The following is a 19,266-nucleotide window of genomic DNA, read 5'->3' as shown; positions in this document are numbered from 1 at the left end:
GTTAATATAAACTGTACAATGAGATAGGCCTAAAGATGATGTTCTTTTGAATATTAGAAAAAAAAAGATTGTTTGGTTTTGATCAGTAGGTGCTTTTGTGTACTACAGGAGTGCAGGAGATCATTCTTCCTCCTGGTCATAAATAGCTCAGGCTTCCAAGACTGATCAATCACCTTGTGCATAGCAAACTGTTTTGAGTCCACTGACTTGAGAAGAACTTTAATGACATCAATCAGCTACAGATTTTGCCAAGACTGCATGCATCCTGATGCATGTGCATCCTGATATGTTTTTTTGTAGATAACCTGAGCTGATTTGACTGTTACAAGGATATTAGTGCCCTGTAGGAAGGGGTACTATTACTGAATATATGAAAGTTAAACTTTTTAAAAATTTTGGTAACCATTTAATATTATTTCCAGGTTTTGGTATGCTAATTTCTTTGCGTCTCCCCCTCCACTCTAGTATATATTTAGTGCATTTCTTGCAGTCAATATTGTATATTTACCATTAATTTTCATTAATCAGTTTTAGTTGCTTTTCATTAACTGCATAGTAATCTTACTATGTGACAGAAAATGTTCTGTGAACAGCAGGTTATAGGAAGCTTGTGATGTGTGTCATGTTTGTGTTACACAATGTATAAGGAGCTGTGATCTTTGATGAAAACTTTTCCTTCATTATCTGCCTTAAATATGAATTGTCTGATGCCTGTAATATACTTGAGCTTACACTTTGGGTAATGTTGCAGAACTGTGCTGTTTATTTTTACAGACATGGTAAGAATTGAAATAATGCTTCAAATTTGCCTGGATTTTGTTGGGAAGCTTTAAGTTCTTTGAGGAGAAATGAAAAAGTAACACATGTACAGATGGCCTGACCATTCTTAGCGATTTCCTTACCTTAGGCTAAAAAAGAAAGAAAGAACAAAACAAAACCTAAACTGTGTTTATATTTGGCTAATAGAAAAACTTGTGCACGTTAGCAATTATGTATAGCATTCACTATGTATACTGATTGTACTTTATAATGAATAATAATGCATTATAGAGACAAGTCACTAGTAGTGCACCCTAGGAATCGATACTGGGACAAGTACTGTTTAGCCTTTTTATTACTGACCTGGATGATGATAGAGTGCACACTCTGCAAGTTCACAGACGTTACGAAGTTGGGAGGAGTGGCTGTTGCACCAGAGGGTTGGGCTGCCATTCAGAGGGACCTTGGCAAGCAGGACAAATGGGTGGAGAGGAACCTCGTGAAATTCATTAAAGGGAAGTGCGCAGTCCTACCCCAGGGAAGGAGTAATCCCACGCACCACTACACACGGGGGCCTGACAGGCTTGAAAGTAGCTTTGCGGAGAACCTTGTGATCATGGTGGACAAGTTGACCATGAGCCAGCCATGTGTCCTTGCAGCAATGAAGACTAACAGCCTCGTGGGCCGCATTAGGACGAGTGTTGCCAAGAGGTCAAGGGAGGTGATACTTCCCCTCTGCTTAGCACTGGGGAGGCACATTTGGAGTGCTGTGTCCAGTTCTGGGCTCCCCAGTACAAGAAAGATATGGACACGCAGGAGGAGGGTTAAGAGACCAGAGGTTCTGACATACAAGGACACAGGTGGGGCTGTTTATTCTGGAGAAGGGAAGAATCAGGGGAGATCTTGACAGGAGTAGAGATGACAGAGCCAGACTCTTCTCAGTGGTATCTAGTGCCAGGATAAGACACAATGGGCACAAGCTGAAATACAGAAAGTTCCACTTAAACATAAGAAAAAAATATCATTTATTGTGTTCAAACACTGGAACAAGTTGCTTGGAGAGGCTATCTCCATCCTTGGAGATATCAAAAATGCAGCTGGATGAAGTCATGAGACACTTGCTGCTGGCTCTGCTTTGAGCAGAGGGCTAGGGCTACATGATCACTAGAAATCCCTCCCACCTACAGTTATTTTGTGATTCTTTGACAATATTTAAAAATCACTGTTCTTGTCGGTAAGGAAATAACTGAAATGGATTTTCTTGGATGAGGTGAGATGTGTGCTTATATACACACACTATTTCTGTAATTGATTAGATTCTTCTTTTTTCCTGTTTTAACCTCTTGATTTGTCTTTTCTGTTAATTTCTATTTCTGTCAGTTTACACTTCTTATTTCTTACTTCTGTCGATCATAAAGGAAGAGAAAGGAAATTCTCAGCAATAAGAGCACACAGAGGAAACCCAGCAAAGCAGTTGGGGTGGGGCTTTGGCTGTCAATGAACACTGACCTATTAAACCTCTGATCACACTCAAATTCCAGCAATTTATGCGGAAGGAGTAGCGTATTGTTAGGAGAGTGTTGGAAATACAAAATCATCTGTTAATGCAGAGGCTGCAATCTAGTACTGTGTATAAAATGCCAGTAGTATAGAAGTGGCAAAAAGAAGCTTCTTTTCATATGATTTATAAATGTAAAGAAAATGCAAAGAAAAGGTGCTTTGAAGCATCTGTGGAACAATGCATTATCTATATATCCCTGTTCCTTGTCACATAATTTTTACAGCACTATTTTATAAACATCTGTGTACAATATTGTGTTAGCTAGTTGGGTTTGCATTTATTTTAATTCTGCTTGAGGTGTAATTTGCATGAACTCTGTCACAATAATTTTTTAGGAGGCAAAGTTGAATTTTTCTGATTTTCTGCATTTTAAGAACTTCAATAAAATGTGATAGAAGGATTTAGTTTGATTTACATATTCTCTTTCTCTAAAGAGAGGCATAAGAGAGAAATGTAACAAAGCTCAGCTTGCTAAATATCACTTCAAACTTATAAAATTTTAAAGTATTTTCACACGTATTAGAGATCCCACACCAAATTTTTGGAACAAAGTATCTACTTTTATTTTAATTGTTCCACTTTAGCTGTGAGCAAATGGATATACTACAACTTTAAGACAGTATATATTTAGATTGTATGGAAAGTCAAATACGTTTTTGAATATGTACCCCTAAACTTCCAAACCAGTTCCTCTTACAAAAGAGTTGTTAGGTTAGATGCTCATCCTTTGTGGAAGGTGAATACACTGCTTATGTGAGAAGCTTTGTTGTGAGCAGTTACATCTCTTTCCTCTGGACAATAGGGCTGAAGGCTTCATCATGCTTAGAGCAATACTTTTCTCTCTTCTGTCTGTTGGATTGCCATCTCCCATCAGGGGTAACACCAGTCAGGCTTTTTTACCTTGGCTTACTGGTTTTATTATGTCTGTATAGGTTTGATTAATCTTTCTCTGATGCTAAAACTTCTCTTACAGAATCTTCAGTTATTAGTCATACCAAAGACTAGGAGAAATTAATTAATTGTGGACTGTTAATGATAAACCCAATGAACAAAAAGAAATTTTGAAATGAATGTATCTGTGAGGTATTTTGACTTCAGTGATGTTTTGGAGCTGGCCAGCAGAAACCATCCAGCCCAGTGTTTTTATTAGTAAACTATGTGCAGCTGAATTTACAAAATGTGTTTGGACTGTGGTAGGAATGTACAGTAAAGGTGATTTTTCTCCTCGGACACTATCTTTTCCTTTATAGATTAGCATCAGTGAGGCTGAGTGGCACATCAGGTGCTGTGTACTCTTACCATTGGCATGCCTCTCTGAGCGCTGAGATTGCTTTAGGACTAAATTCTCAAAATCAGGGAACTGATATACTCTCAGAAGTGTTGGAAATGGATTGCCAACCTGCCAGCAGGGAAGCAACAACAGTTCTTGCAAGGGAAGCACAACTGGGGTTTACAGAGATACTATAACCAATGAAATGCACAGTTGAAAAAAGTAAAATGCCTGATGGTGCGATAGCTACTCCAAATCTGTATTCTAGCCTTACACTACTTGTATGAGATGGTGCCACAGTAATAGTGGAGACAAAAATGAGCCTTATATTTTTCTGCTCAGAAACATTGCAGAAGCCTGGCCGGCAAAGTTGCTCTATGGGGTAAACCTCCCAATCCACCCGAACTGCCCTGCCTGGCACAAGAGCCAAATTCAGTAACCATGAAGAAAGTTCAGCAAGTTTTAATGTTTTAATGGAAATTACCCTGGATTCAGCAATCAAGGATAACAAGAAATGTTTCTATAAGTATGTCAGTAGCAAAAGAAAGACCAGGGAGAGTATCTATCCCCTGCTAGAGGCAGGAGGAAACATGGTAACAAGTGATGAGGAGAAGGCTGAGGTCCTTAATGCCTTCTTTGCCTCAGTCTTTAATAACAAGACCAGTTGTATTGAGGGAGTCCAGCCTCCTCAGCCAGAGGACAGAGACTGGGAGAACGACCCCCCCGCATTCCAGGAGGAGACAGTTAGTGACCTGCTGCATCACATAGACACACACAAGTCTATGGGACCTGATGGGATACACCCGAGGGTGCTGAAGGAGCTGGCTGGGGTGCTTGCCAAGCTGCTTTCCATCATTTACCAGCAGTCCTGGCTGACCGGGGAGGTCCCGACAGATTGGAAATTGGCCAATGTGGCGCCCATCCATAAGAAGGGTTGGAAGGATGATCCAGGAAATTACAGGCCTGTCAGCTTGACTTCGGTGCCTGGGAAGCTGATGGAGCAGCTCATCCTGAGTACCATCACGCAACACATGCGGGACAAGCAGATGATCAGGCCCAGTCAGCATGGGTTTATGAAAGGCAGGTCCTGCTTCACAAACCTGATCTCCTTCTACGACAGGGCGACCTGCTTATTGGATGAGGGAAAGGCTGTGGATGTTGTCTACCTTGACTTCAGTAAGGCCTTTGACACCATTTCCCACAGCATTCTCCTGGCAAAACTGGCTGCTCGAGGCTTGGGTGATCACACTCTTTACTGGGTAAAAAACTGTCTGGATGGCCGGGCCCAAAGAGTTGTGGTGGACGGAGTTAAATCCAGTTGGCGGCCGGACACAAGTGGTGTCCCCCAGGGCTTGGTTTTGGGGCCACTCCTGTTTAACATCTTTACTGATGATCTAGACAAGGGGATCGAGTGCATGCTCAGTAAGTTTGCAGACAACACCAAGTTGGGTGGGAGTGTTGATCTGCCCGAGGGTAGGGAGGCTCTGCAGAGAGATCTGGACAGGCTGGAGCGATGGGCTAAGGCCAACTGTGTGAGCTTCAATAAGGCCAAATGCCGGGTGCTGCACTTGGGTCACAACAACCCCCAGCAGCGCTACAGGCTTGGGGAGGAGTGGCTGGAGAGCTGCCAGTCAGAGAGGGACCTGGGGGTGTTGATTGACAGCCGGCTGACCATGAGCCAGCAGTGTGCCCAGGTGGCCAAGAAGTCCAATGGCATCCTGGCTTGCATCAGAAATAGCGTGGCCAGCAGGGACAGGGAAGTGATTTTACCCCTGTACTTGGCACTGGTGAGGCCACACCTTGATTCCTGTGTTCAGTTTTGGGCCCCTCACTACAAAAAGGACATTGAATTACTCAAGCATGTCCAGAGCAGGGCAACGAAGCTGGTGAAGGGTCTGGAGCACATGTCGTACGAGGAGCAGCTGAGGGAACTGGGGTTGTTTAGCCTGGAGGAGTCTGAGGGGAGACCTCATTGCCCTGTACAACTACCTGAAAGGAGGTTGCAGAGAGCTGGGGATGAGTCTCTTTAACCAAGTAACAAGTGATAGGACAAGAGGGAATGGCCTCAAGTTGTGCCAGGGAAAGTTTAGACTAGATGTTAGAAAGTATTTCTTTACAGAACGGGTTGTTAGGCGTTGGAATAGGCTGCCCAGGGACGTGGTGTAGTCCCCATCCCTGGAGGTGTTTAAGAGTCACATTGACATAGCGCTGAGGGAATTGGTGTAGTTGGGAACTGTCAACGTTAGGCTAATGGTTGGACTGGATGATCTTCAAGGTCTTTTCCAACCTAGATGACTCTGTGATTCTGTGATTCTGTTTTGTTATTAATACTAAAAAAATGCAGATAAGGGTAAATGGAAGAATAAACTTCACTCTTATCCTCATGAACCAGCTCCACCCTTCCTAAGTGATATGGAAGCTTAAAATGTTATCCAAAATAGTTGATTACTGGTGAAAATACCTGACAGAAACAGCTGTGAAGTTTTACATTATGACATTAGTCAAAACCTTTAGATCAGAAACTCTTCAGATCAATGAGCACCACAGACCACATTCGTAATGATATCAAAAAAGAAAGTAAAAATTTCAGTGGATGTGAGCAAATTTGATGATTTTAATTCAAGAAAACTAAGCAACCCTTGATACAGTAGGTAAAAAAGGTACTGTAGATAAAGGGGAGAGAGGTGCTTATCCCTGTAGTGGTGTTGGTCTTCCATCAGGTTGCAAGGAGTGATAATGTGTGGTGTTCTCCAGAGGCCTTCCTTTAGCACCTGTCTGGCAGAGGTGGATGCTGCTCTGCTTGTGACACTGAAATATGCATTTTGTTTTTAACTAGTATACCAATTGTTCCTGCTTATGAAGGGAATATAGAGTCTGAAAACTTTTAATATAGGTATTAAAATTTTTATCTTGAAAAAGCCTCTTTATCGCAAAAATATAACTGTTCATCTTCTGTCTCTTTTGTAATCTCCTGTGACCAAAAGAGATTTTGGGGAAAAAGTAAATCTGAAGAATACATGAACCGTAAAACTTTTGCTTTTAGAAGTACACTGAAAACTATGAAATCCACTGGGACCTTGGTTATGGACGACAGTGCAAAACCTTAAGACAGCTAGAGAGAGCTTAGCAAGGTTTGTTTGCAAGTAACCTGAAAAATTAGTAGATTTTGATCCTCTTCATTTGCTGAAGATGCCCACTTGCACCTTATATCTATAAGGAGAGCCATTAGTATATTTATTTAACAAGGATGATATGAAACTTGGACTCTGGACAAAAAGTTTCTGGTAACAGGTAGTTGTTTCTTCTGCTTCCTGTTTTCCCTGTTTTAGACTGTATCAGGTATTCAGAAACTACCAGATATTAATGCATTGACTACATACACTGATTTGCAGAAAATTTGCTTACCTGCAGACATTTATGGACATATGCAAGTTAGAGGGGGTGCATATAAATCTATCCTTCTCCTCCATCCCTATCCATCATCCCTCTTCTCCATCTCTATCCATCCCCATATATCACAGAATCACAGAATCATCTAGGTTGGAAAGGACCTTGAAGATCATCTAGTCCAGCCGTTAACCTAACACTGACAGTTCCCAAGTACACCATATCCCTCAGCGCTAAGTCGACCCTACTCTTAAACACCTCTAGGGATGGGGACTCCACCACGTCCCTGGGCAGCCCATTCCAATGCCTAACAACCCGTTCTGTAAAGAAATGCTTCCTAATATCCACTGTAAACCTTCCCTGGCGCAACTTGAGGCCATTCCCTCTTGTCCTATCACTTGTTACTTGGTTAAAGAGACTCATCCCCAGCTCTCTGCAACCTCCTTTCAGGTAGTTGTAGAGGGCAATGAGGTCTCCCCTCAGCCTCCTCTTCTCCAGACTAAACAACCCCAGTTCCCTCAGCCGCTCCTCGTACGACATGTGCTCCAGACCCTTCACCAGCTTCGTTGCCCTTCTCTGGACACGCTCGAGTAATTCAATGTCCTTTTTGTAGTGAGGGGCTCATTTGATGAAATGACCCATAGCAAAAGTTGTTCTGGGATTAATTACCCTTATCAGTCTAACCTTCTTGATACCCTTGTCTGAATTTGAAGATGAAGCAACCCAAGTAGTGTTCTCTTTTCAAGAAACTCAGTGTGATGTGTTAATCTTCCAGTTATTCTGGAGTATTAAATACATGGGGATTAGCAAACCTGAGATAATGGAGCAGTTGACCTGGGCCACAGGGGGCTGCTTAAATTCAACTTGCTTTTCAAGAGCATGTTAGGTATGCCTGTTTCTGGACCCTGAAGACTGCCCTGATAGGAAGCATAGTTCAGCAGCAGTAGAACCACTTAGGGACACGTACGAGTTAGGCAATTGATGAAGTAAACTCAATACACTTTCTGTGCTATGCTCTTGGACCTTTGGGAGAAAGAAACAGGGACCTTTACAATGAATACTGTGGTTAAAATGTACAAACTTACTGCTGGGAGGTATCATGTTCAGACTGGATTTGGAGACTTCTTTTTTAAGACCGAGAGCTGTTGCAGCTGTTTTGAGGCAAGGAGAGCCAAAGATTAAATTAAATTAAACCCAAAGGGCGGATGATAGGAAGGAAACAGACCATTGGGGAAGGTGTGTGTTGGGGGTGGGAGCTGTTAAACTTATGTGACTGACTCAGTGATTAAGACCAAAACACCTCCAGCCAACCCCCTCTACATTAGCTTCCCTGTTACATGAACCAATGTGTACTTTACTTGTTACTTATTATTACTGCTATCATCTTTATTCACAAATTGCACTGTCACTGTTGAGGGATTTACTATAGCTTTCTTTAATGACAGGCATGCATCTCCTCACCATTCATTCCTCCCACTGAAGAATCTTTACAGGAGGCCACTGCCTCCTCCTTAACGGGCATGGTTTCTTGTCATCAAATACATTTGTGCTTCTTTATCAGCTACTTCTACATTACCTGCTTTGTAGGACTCAGTATTGCTTTGGTTTTGCCTGCTATTCTGGTTGTTTAAAACTTTGGAATAGACTTCAGGTTGTCCCCAGAACTTGCATGTTGGACTTTTTTCATCCCAGGGTGCTTTTCTTCCCAACAAGATAACACTTTTGTAGTGAAGAGAATATGGGACATGAGTGCACTGATTTTTAACTGTCCTGTTATGTACTTGGATAGAAAAGGCAGACAAATGCCTGCATTAGTATACTTTGCATTGTATATATGGATGAAAATTATGCTAATGGTCTTTACTTTCTCATTTTCTCCTCATCACTCTGCTCCTTCCCAGCCCCTCCATAAGCCTGGCATCTACAGAATGCCAAGCCAGAGTATTTAAAATCCTATGTATGTTCTCTTCATTTTTTAGCAAGGTGTTCATCCTAACTCTTGGAATTTTTAATACAAATGAAAGGATAACGAGAAGTACTTATTTTTGCATATTTCAAAGAATTAAGATACAGTATTAGATTAAATGACTTTATAAGTAGGGTTGCGAGTTCAGCAAAATGCTTAGCAGATACATGGATTATTGCCATAATTTCTATCCAAAGTATAAACCTCTCCATTAGAGAGAGATTTCCTAGTGCTGTGTTTTCTCCAGATGTTTCTGAGGATGTAGTTCCCTACAAGTAATTTTGTATTCTATTGTGTGCTATTAAAGATGAATGGAAAGAAGATTTGGAATTTTTACGTATTTTGTGAGCACTGACAAATTGTTAGAGAATATTAACTCTTCTCAATCGCTCTGGAATTTAATATAAAAGTAAAAAATAGATTGAGCAGGGTTTTGGTTTGGTTTGGTTTTATTTTTGTTTTTTTTTTCATTTTAAAATCTCTATGCAGTAATAACAGATTTAGTCCTGTCAGAATGATACAAAACAATTTCAATATGTAAGTACAGAGTAACTGCTTTGGGTAAATTACACTGAGCTTAATGACTCCAGAAATGCAATAATGTTTTGTTTATTTCTGTATGTTTAATTGGATCTTCAAGTAGATGTCATTGCTTAATATTTGATAATGTGTCTACTTGATGTGTAACTTTAGTAATATCTTACAATATTACCTGGCAGCTCCAGCCAGCATTTTAAGTTTAGTCATAATAAACAGAGAGTTATGGACATCTATGTGATTTGAAGAAAAGACTCAGTTATCAAACATGAAAATATTGAAAGCTGAAACCTTTCTTGAAAGGTAAAATAATAACATTTTGCTTGAAAGCCCATTAGTTACACATGCAGAGTGCAATTCTGGCTCATAGCAGAATAATTCCAAATAGGACAATAATAATCTTTTTCCAGCACAGCCTCATTACTTGAATGAAATACACTTGTTAACTTACACAGATGGAGTAAATACAGGATAATCACAGGATCTGTGGTGGTTCTAATCTAGACTGACAAACAGTTGTCTTGGTTATGAAAGAAATTCTAGAAATTCAGAGGTAGAGCCAACTATCTTAATTATTGGAACGATATGAACTCCGCGAAACAATTTTGTTGAGGTATTAATTACTATTTGATTTAGAGTTCATACATATTTTAAACAAAATTACTTCTGGCACTGCAGATATTATTGGAGATCCCACTGGTATGACTCTAATAACAATTTTATAAATGTGCATATTTGAAAGTGGGATAATGCAAACCCTTTCTTTGATTAAATGTATGAAAAGCTGCTTAATCTACCTGTATGGACAGGATGACTGACCGATATTTCCTTTTAAGTCTCCTCTAGCAAAATTGTTGAAACATGCCTTGAGAGTGATTAATGCAGTGGTAGTGCTGAATGTAACATCCTAGAACTTCAATCCCATTGAATTACTGCTGCATTTTTGTTAAAAGTATTTCTGAAAGGTTTAATATATATCTTGTTGCTGCTAAATTGCTGTTCATTTAGAAGGCTTAGAGTTAGTTCATTGCCTAAAAGAGACTGTAAGTCTAATTTAAATAACCATCAACCCATTTCTTTTCACTCTAGCTTGCCTAAAATGGAAAAATAATGTGCATTTTAAAGTGCTTTAAGCTGTCTCTGTATGCATTTAATATGCTAGTAGTAGCAATATGGATTTTCAAGCTGTGTATATCCTGAGGTTAAATTAAGATTATTTTTTATATCCCTATATATTAAATAACTTGTTGTTTAATAGGAAATTTATTCTTACAAGTGACTTACGAGTTACATATTTTCATTGGTTGGCTTAAACAACATTTTTAAATATGTGTATTTTTTTAAAAAGCTTTCTCTGAGCATTTGAAAACATAGGGTTGCTCAGCAGCCAGTGGAATCTGTTATTTTCGTTTTTGGATCACAGTGTCTTGCAATCTTTGTTTTGTGCTCAGAATTCTTCTGTGGTAAGAAGGTTAGATAGCTCTGCCCTGGGGACGTGGCCTTTGTAGTCCAAGCAGGTCTAGCATTAAATGATTATGGCAGTTTCCTCTTTCCAAAAAATTAAGTGTCCTGTTCACACAGTTCTCCTAGTTGAAGAAACAGGGAAAGCTAGCAGGCTTAATCTGCAATTAAGTCTTTCACATGGCAAAGCGGGGCTAAAGTAAAACAGTAAAAAGAACCATATTTATCCTTGAATTGTATTTAAAACAAACAAATAAACGCCACCCAGAAAACAGAAGGATACTACAAATGTGCTCCAACAACCCGTTTAAGGGGTTTTAATATAGAGTACCATAGTGTTGCATTGTAAATCATGAATTTTATACTCTTTTCTGGAATGGGATTAGTAAATTACAGACTTGTCATTTTTTGTTTAATTTTCAATAAGATCTGATGTATTTGTGAAGACTTGAGTTTCCACATAAAAAGTGGGAGTTTGCAAGACCTATTGGTAAATTTCAGAATCTATCTTAAAAAAACTGAGATTAAGGTTTTGATGGCTGTAATTAGTAAAGCAATAGATCATAAGTAATCTTTTTATTTGTGGGACTTCAGAATGTTGCATTAGTGAGTGTTAAAAATTTATTTTGTGAATGCTACTAAAAATAAGTATTTGTAAAAAAATTGTAGGGGAATGTACTAATATGTTCAATAAATGAATGTTCATTTGATATAAGTTATTTCTAGCTGTTCTAAATGGAATAGCTATTGACAATCAGCACTGAGAGCTTTTCATTTATCATACAGTGTGCTTAGAGAGGCCTGTTAAATATGGTAAAGAAAATATTATCGACATTCTCTTCCAAATTTTGGATAGTTAGTTAACTAACCCATAAAAGTGACCACTGTCTTACTGGTGTAGCTTGCTGAAGACACTGTGCAGTAAGTCAGAGAAAACAAAATGTAAATCACAAATAAAGGGAGCAAAGACGGCTGTATGGGTACAGTTAAAACAGAAGCCATTCTGCATTCATATATCAAGTTATAAATAGCTTTTTTTCAGACTAAATACAGTCTTTTGCCATTTGTCCATTGCTGAAATGAGTTTGGGAGAGGTTGTAGGTGTGGGATTTTTTTTCTTATCTGTGCAGCCTTTTTTACTGTTTTTTCCAATGTCTGTGAATTGAACTTTTCTTATACTTGAATTCATTACCTCCATTACCATTCCTTTATGCTCAGGCTTAAATCAATTAGGCAACTCTCCTACTCATTTGCTGTCGTCCCAGAAGAGAGGGGAGACTTGCTCTGTTGAGATGTAGTTTTTCTTGTGGAAAGTAAAGCAATTATGTTTCTTAGTCTTTGTCTGTTTCAGGCGCTATGTTTTCCTTTAAAATATTTTTCTGAAAGAGACTAAAGAAAAAAATCTGGTTTGTTTTTTTTTTTCTCCTTTGAGTTCTAGTAGGAAATGTGTCAGTGATTTCGGTGGGACTGTTTGAGTTCTAACATATAATTACATACTCTACACTTTGCCACTGTGAGTTTGTAATGTTTAAGAGAAGTCAGTCAAGATAATCTTTATTAATAATAATCTTACATATGTTTTACAGGTGTGATAATAGTAAATTTATAGTAAATTTTTAATAGTAAATAATAATAGTAAAGGCTTTTTATTCTGGAGCTCCTTCATGAATTTTGAAGCCACCATTAATAACCTGTTTCACATCTGGATTTTGGTGGGGGACAAAAATCTTCTGTAGAGCCAAGCTCTACATTTAAGGCTCATGTAGCTTGTTTGTTTGAGCAAAATGGTGTGTGCCTCTGAAATGTGCTTTGGCTTCTCCATTTTTCAGTCAAAATTATTGACATGTGAATGGATAGCATGTGTTGCATGGCCATATAAGTCAATTATTTGATCAAACTAAGATTTCCTGTTGTAGAACAGTAGTTAAAACATGAAATCAGGTGAGATTAGTGTGTTCGAGAATCAGTGGAAGGTGAAGAAGATTATGGGACCCCAGTGAAATCATAATTTATTACAAATGCTGCAATGCATTGATCAGCTCCAATTTTCATTCTACATACACACAAAAGTGATGGGAAATATGCCCTATGGGATCGGGTTTTTGAGCAGTTCCCTTTGTGGGCTGCTGGCAGTTTATATGACAGCCCAGGCTGTGTTGTTCAGAATTTCTGCTGGCCACTTGGAGGTTGAGTGGGCCAGTTTGGTAGGAGGCAGTCCTCTGTGTGAGGTGCATGCATCACACCTTTCCATGGTCTCCCCTCTTCATGGGCTGCAGATTAAGGCAGAAATTATACTGCCTCTTGGCATTGCCTGTAGCCTTTGTTGGGTGGGAACAGCAAGAAATAATTCTTAAAATGTTTACACGGCTCTTTGGTTGTATTATAGCTTGTGAGAGTCCGGGTGAATTTTGGATGCAGGTGCCCCGTGTGGAAGGGTGAGTGTGCTGTGCAGGCTGGAGTGCAGAGGGGCTTGTTCGCACTCTAAATGAGCTGATCTAGTTTAGGTACTAGAATTAATCAGTGTGTGGCAGTATGTTGTTCCCTAGAGAATAACTTACCCTATTTCTTGGCAGGATAAAATAGCCTGTGTAAAGCTTCCTGATGTTGTGACTAGAAAACAGGAAAAACTAGTGTGGGTGGATGTAATGTAAGCACATGACTTGGCTATGCACAGCCCTTAAAGTGTCTGAAAGCTACAGAAACATACATTAAAACCATGTGGTTTGTGACTGGTCAGCAGCTCTGATAATTAGGATTAATCAGTTATTGTCTTAGATAAAAAATGATGTTGCTTTTAAGAAATATTAATTGTCAGAAATAATAATTAACCCACTCTGCTTGCTTCTTGCTATCTGTAGCCATTCTTACAAGAAGGCTATTACAGTGGCAAAATCAGTAAAAATAGTAGTTTTGAAATAGTATTTGGAAATGTTTCTTTCCAGGTTTTGTTTTCAGTAACTGCTATGCTACGTCAGAGAAGCTGGTTTATCGGCAGCTCAGAATTCGAGGAATTTTAAGGAGCTGACAATTATCTGAAGTAATTCTCAAGTAATAATTTAAGACTGAGTAATTTTTAAAGCATGATAGTACGTGCTTCTTTGGGCATTGTAGAAGCATTTTTTTCTTTTAAATAAGCTGTGCATCACCCACGTTTAGTTTTGAAGAAGAAATAACTCTACCTTACTGTGCGTGAGAATCACTATTTACTGCTAATTATGCTGCTTCTTTGGCATTAACTGCGTGATTAACTTTGACTTGGTTTTGTGATTTATGGATGAGTTTAATTTTATGTGGCTGTTATTTGAAACTCTCTGGTTATAACTGCTATTTAAGGGTACTTTCAATATAGCGGCCAGTAAAGGCCATAACAAAATGAGATCAGTATTTCCTATATAGGTCTTAAATTCTGCTGGACACACTAGAAACTCTAGGGCAGAAAAACAGGCATCACCAGCTGTCTTGATGGCTTATAGAAGCTCGGTAGTGCAGGACCTTTGCCCTGCTTGAAGCTCCTGAAGTCAGAAAAACCTGCTAAAAATAACCAGTATCGTTAGGTAGTGTCAGGCTGTTCATATGCTTTCCTGGAGAGAGGCTGGGAGGTGCTTGTTGGGCTTCTCAAGTTTCTCTTGATGTTTTGATAATGGCTGTAGCCTTCAGTTTGCTGAAATATATATGTTTCTGTGAAAAGTGTGTCTTGTTTGATTGAGTAAATGTCACTAGATTTTGTATGTTTTTTTTCAGCCAGCTCTAGTAATTCAATGATTATACATTTTCTGAGGGTTTTTGAGTGTTCATAGTGCACATATCCTATTTCATGGGCAGATGGAGCATGAGTTCTGATGAGGATTTGAGAGCCAAGTCTCTCTGCCCTCATCTTTATGACAGAGGACATGGCAAGATGTCACCTCTGCCCTCTTCTGTCTGCTACCTTCCCTTCTTCACTCTTCCAGCCATGCATTGGATCACATGAGGGAGCAGGCTGGTAGCATGGGACTTACGCTGGGACTTGTGCTCCTCGGCTGTTATGTAGGTCATTTCCTTGTGCCGTCCATGCAAAATGTTGAATTGAGGACAAGACACTGAAATGAAGCAGAAACTGCCCAATTCCCAGTATCATGCTGAGGAAGTGAGAGATGGAGACAGCTTCAGCCTTGTTGGTCATTTGCCTGGTAAATCTGTGCTTGGTCTCTTCCACCTGAGTCGCTGATAACTCCATGTGTAGGTGCTGCTATATGAGAACCATCCACTGACATTTGCGTGCAAGCTGTGCAAGATGCATGTGCCAAGTAGCAGATGCAGAGACCGAGAATGCTGGGTTTCATGTTTCTTTAAAAGAAATAACTTTAAATATTTGTGTAAAGCAAGCCAAGCAAGTAAATGTTACATTGCTCTTAAATCTTTCTATTAGTTAATCTATAAAGAGTTGAAAGCAGCTGTTCCAGATGAGTGGTCGCCCACTGATGATGAATGGTTTAACTCACATGGGAAGGCAGTAAAGTTTCACACAGCATAAACATCTGTAAAAGTAACATACAGACTTATGCTTTTATCTTGCCTCCCCTCTTGGGGAACTTGAAAGAAATAAAATTGGTTGTCGGTGGTTTTTTTAACATGACTAACAATATTCTTTATTTTTGTTTCTTTGTTTAGGGTATTTATGTAAGGGATGCACCTTTGAAGGACATTAAAGTGTTCAACTTTCGCCGATTCGTAGCTCTTTTTAGCGTGGTAAATGCCACAAAGCGGGACGCTGGCAACTACCGCTGCATGATTCGGACAGAAGGAGGAGTTGGTGTATCAAACTATGCAGAACTGATAGTCAAAGGTATTTCACAATAAAAATCAGTATTTGCATGCTCAGTGAACCTGCAGTTGCTAATTCAGTAAGAATGTCACCCATAGCCTGTTAAAGCCGATAAGAGGTTCAATAAATAGATTCTGTTTATGTAAATCTTAAGAGTCTATCCTGCTGTAACAAGGGGATGACAGAAGAAGCCAGGGCTAGTTAACTAGTTACTTGTTGATTGTTGTTTTGAATATTTTCCCAAAATGCGTTGTTTAGAACTATATGTCTTTACAATATTTTTTAAAGTTATGAACATAATACTGCCTATTTACCTCCTTTGTGGCAATTGCATTCTATAAATATATTTACTGCAAAGTATGAAAGATTTACAGAATGCATATCGGTCTGTCCGTTCTTATTATAGAAAAGGGTACTAAAACAGTTATTTACCATTCATTATATTTAAATTGCATTTTGATTGCCTCTTATACTAGTATTTTGGAGGAACACAATTTGATTTTTGTTCTTACAGAGACAAAATCAGATTCTGTTGCATCTAAGCTGTGGAGCCACATTATTGGGTTATGTGTCTTCCCTTTATTGTCCATTCTGTGCCTAACAAGCAAGAAGTGGGATGAAGGGCTAAAGGCTCTTTTCTTTCTGAAAACAATTTGATCCAAGTTGGCAAGGAGTGAATGAGTGCCCTAAAACTAAATCCACCACAGGTGTGGGATTTTCCTCTGGGAATTAGGAAGGACACACTTGCATCTATTATGCATCCTCTGATTTTGCAAACAGTATCCTTTGTTGGATAGGACTTTTTCTTCTTTTGGGGATAGCGTTTGAATTATCATGGATGATATCATTATAGCGGTTCAAATGGAATTAAAGAAACTTATAGGCTAAGAGTAACAGCAAGGAATTAATTTTTGTGTAGTACCTTCTTGTCACTCTGCTTTCCAAATTCTGCGCTAGGTTTTATCTTTTGGGTTAAGATACAAATTAACATTTCTTATGACTTAGTCATCTAATTAAAGAATTAGTACCTATTGCAGTATAAGAGCTTGCACAGTTCTAGTTGCAGACAGCAGGCTGGATAAAGGGCTTTGTTATTAGTTGATCTGGGATTTGCTCTTTTCTTTCTCCTAACTCTTTAATTATTTTGTGTATTTATAAACCTGTATGGGATTTGTCAGAACTTTTTAAAGATGTGATCGTTTTCCTAAAGGCAACTTATATGTAGGACAGTAAGCAAGGTGTAGGATAACTGTTAAATCTGAAAATGTACCTTGGATCTTTCTGAAGTCAATATAGAAAGCATGTGTATGAGAAGCTAGCAGTAAGGGGAAGGACAGGAGGCACAATGGCATAAATAACGAATCAGGCCAAGACATTAAAAAAGCAAAGCAAAAGTTTTTGAGGGATAAAAGGTGAGACAAAGTGAGAAGGACAATAGAGTTTACGCTGAGAAGAGATAGAGGAACGTTAGCAGTTAGGCTGTAGGTAAGGATGAGGTTTTTTTGAATCAGATAAAAATTGAGGGGATATTTAAGAGGAAAATGAAGAGTGGAATAATGGAGAGGTGATATGGTGAGAACAGTGTTTGTGATATGAACAGGGGCTGATTGGTGAGGAAGAAACTTGGGCTATGTGTTAGACTGGGGAATAATAGGTCACCAGTAGAAGATGCAAAAGAGCCATAAGGAAGAAGAAACCATTTTCATAAGCAAGAACATGGTTTTGGTGGATGTGTTTTAGAGACAGTGGAGAGAAACAGGACAAGACAAGGAGAAGGAGGTTGCAAATAACCAGTGTATGAAGATAACAAGAGAAAACAAATTGTAATAGGAAAACTTAGATAAGCTATTTGAACAAACCGATGAAGAAAGAAACAGAGTGGGTGAGAAAAGAATATAGTTGTAAGGCAGGGTAGAAAAAATGAGGTTATTTCAGTCCAAACATGAAAAAGAAATAGAAGGGCTGGCCAAAAATGGAAATGTATGGAAATCAGCAAAGTAAGAAACTGTGGACTGTGAGCCCCAATAGGAACGATGAAGCATCTTTCAGACCCAACATCAGTGAAAATGAGGAAGAATGGAGACTGCCTGAAGGAGACAGATGGAAGACTTACTGCATCAGTGACAGGAGGTACAGGAAGCTGAAGAAGTTAGATTGATTTAGGGTGTTGTAATTTATTAGTGCTCCTTTTGCAGTGCAGTAGATGAAGTTATGAAGTGTATCATTAAAGCATTTGTGCTTACCCAGATTCTTTTGGAAAATTTGCATTGGGCACTGTGAACAAGTGGATAGCCTTAGGGTGTAATCCCATTAACTACTTGTAGAGTGGCAAAGTAATTATGGTAATCCCTATTGCCTGTATTGGAGCTTTTATGAGACCACCTGCAGGTCATTCCTTCTGACCTAAAAAGACCTATTTTAAACATTGTGCTATAAAACCTTAGATGACTGTACTGAAATAGCAGCATTAGGGGCTAATTAGTAAATATGCTTTCTTATTGATAGCATATAATTAGGAAATGGTAGTTCCTAATATTTTCAGCTGCTTTTCTGCAATATTAGTTAGCAGAATTCAAAGATAATGGATTGATTTCAGTGCAGTTATATCTTTTTTTAATCCATCACTATCAATAAATCATGAAAAATGTACATTTACCCATATTGCGTGTAATCCTTAGTATACTTGGGAATTACTGATGGCTTAATAATAGTATGTGTAGAAACAGTGGTGTAATTACTTCCTGCTCTTTGTTGCAAACAATGAATCTAATTCTCTTCTCATTTACACTGGTGTAACTAAACTGACTTGAGAGGAATTTTCCTGGAATTATGCTGCTAGGATGACAGGAGAGTCAAACCTAGCGTTTGTAAGTTAAAGAGAATCAGTTCTTCACATTTATTGTGCTCTGTTTCATTCTGGTTACTGTACTTCTAACTCAAGTTGCAGATAAATAAATCCTGCACTGGAGTTTGGATTTTTTTCAAAATATCTTTGCTTTTAAGTGGAATGTTTGCACAGTAGAGTGGGTTACAACTCCATACAGTGTTCATTCTACTTCATTGTAGGCATAGTTTCACTAAATAGGAACTTTATTCTAAGTAGATTCCAGTTACTTTCTTATGTAAACCTATTTAAGGTTTGTAGTGCTGCTGTGGTGTGAGGTTGAGCAGTTCAGGAGACCAGGTACCAAAACTTTTGAAATCAGCGGAAGGGCTGCTAGTATCAGGTGCTGCAAACCAAATCTGAAATCACAAAGGCATAGGAATGAAATCTTGAAGATGGGAGATATGTAAAACACTGTCAAATGTTCTTTTTACTTTTTTTTTTTTTTTTTACCTGAGCAGAGATGGTTATATCAAGGCTTAATCTGTATGGAAGGGGGGGAAAAAAAAGGCAATTAGAGCTGTCAGTTAATCCCATGTTATCTTATTAAAGAACTGTAAACATGAATATTGTCTAGTTAATGAGCAAAAAGCCTGTCAGTGAACAATTAGTCTGTCCTTAAACAAGAAGAAAAAAA

The 19,266-nt window shown here is 38.8% G+C and overlaps 1 protein-coding gene across 6 annotated transcripts in view; it reads left to right on the top strand.

Annotated features, from left to right (window-relative positions):
• Nucleotides 1-19,266, top strand: part of PTPRM (protein tyrosine phosphatase receptor type M) — a 506,311-nt gene that overhangs the window by 179,828 nt on the left and 307,217 nt on the right. For all 6 annotated transcript variants that reach the window (XM_074878569.1, XM_074878552.1, XM_074878543.1 and 3 more), the window contains exon 6: nt 15,592-15,766. In XM_074878569.1, the coding sequence (XP_074734670.1) occupies nt 15,592-15,766 (175 nt within the window). The remainder of the gene's footprint in view (nt 1-15,591; nt 15,767-19,266) is intronic.

Source organism: Strix uralensis, chromosome 1 (genome assembly GCF_047716275.1).
Source record: "Strix uralensis isolate ZFMK-TIS-50842 chromosome 1, bStrUra1, whole genome shotgun sequence".
In the NCBI taxonomy this organism is placed as follows: domain Eukaryota; kingdom Metazoa; phylum Chordata; class Aves; order Strigiformes; family Strigidae; genus Strix; species Strix uralensis.
Note: the sequence above shows the minus strand (reverse complement) of the source record. Positions and strands in the feature narration are given on the sequence as shown.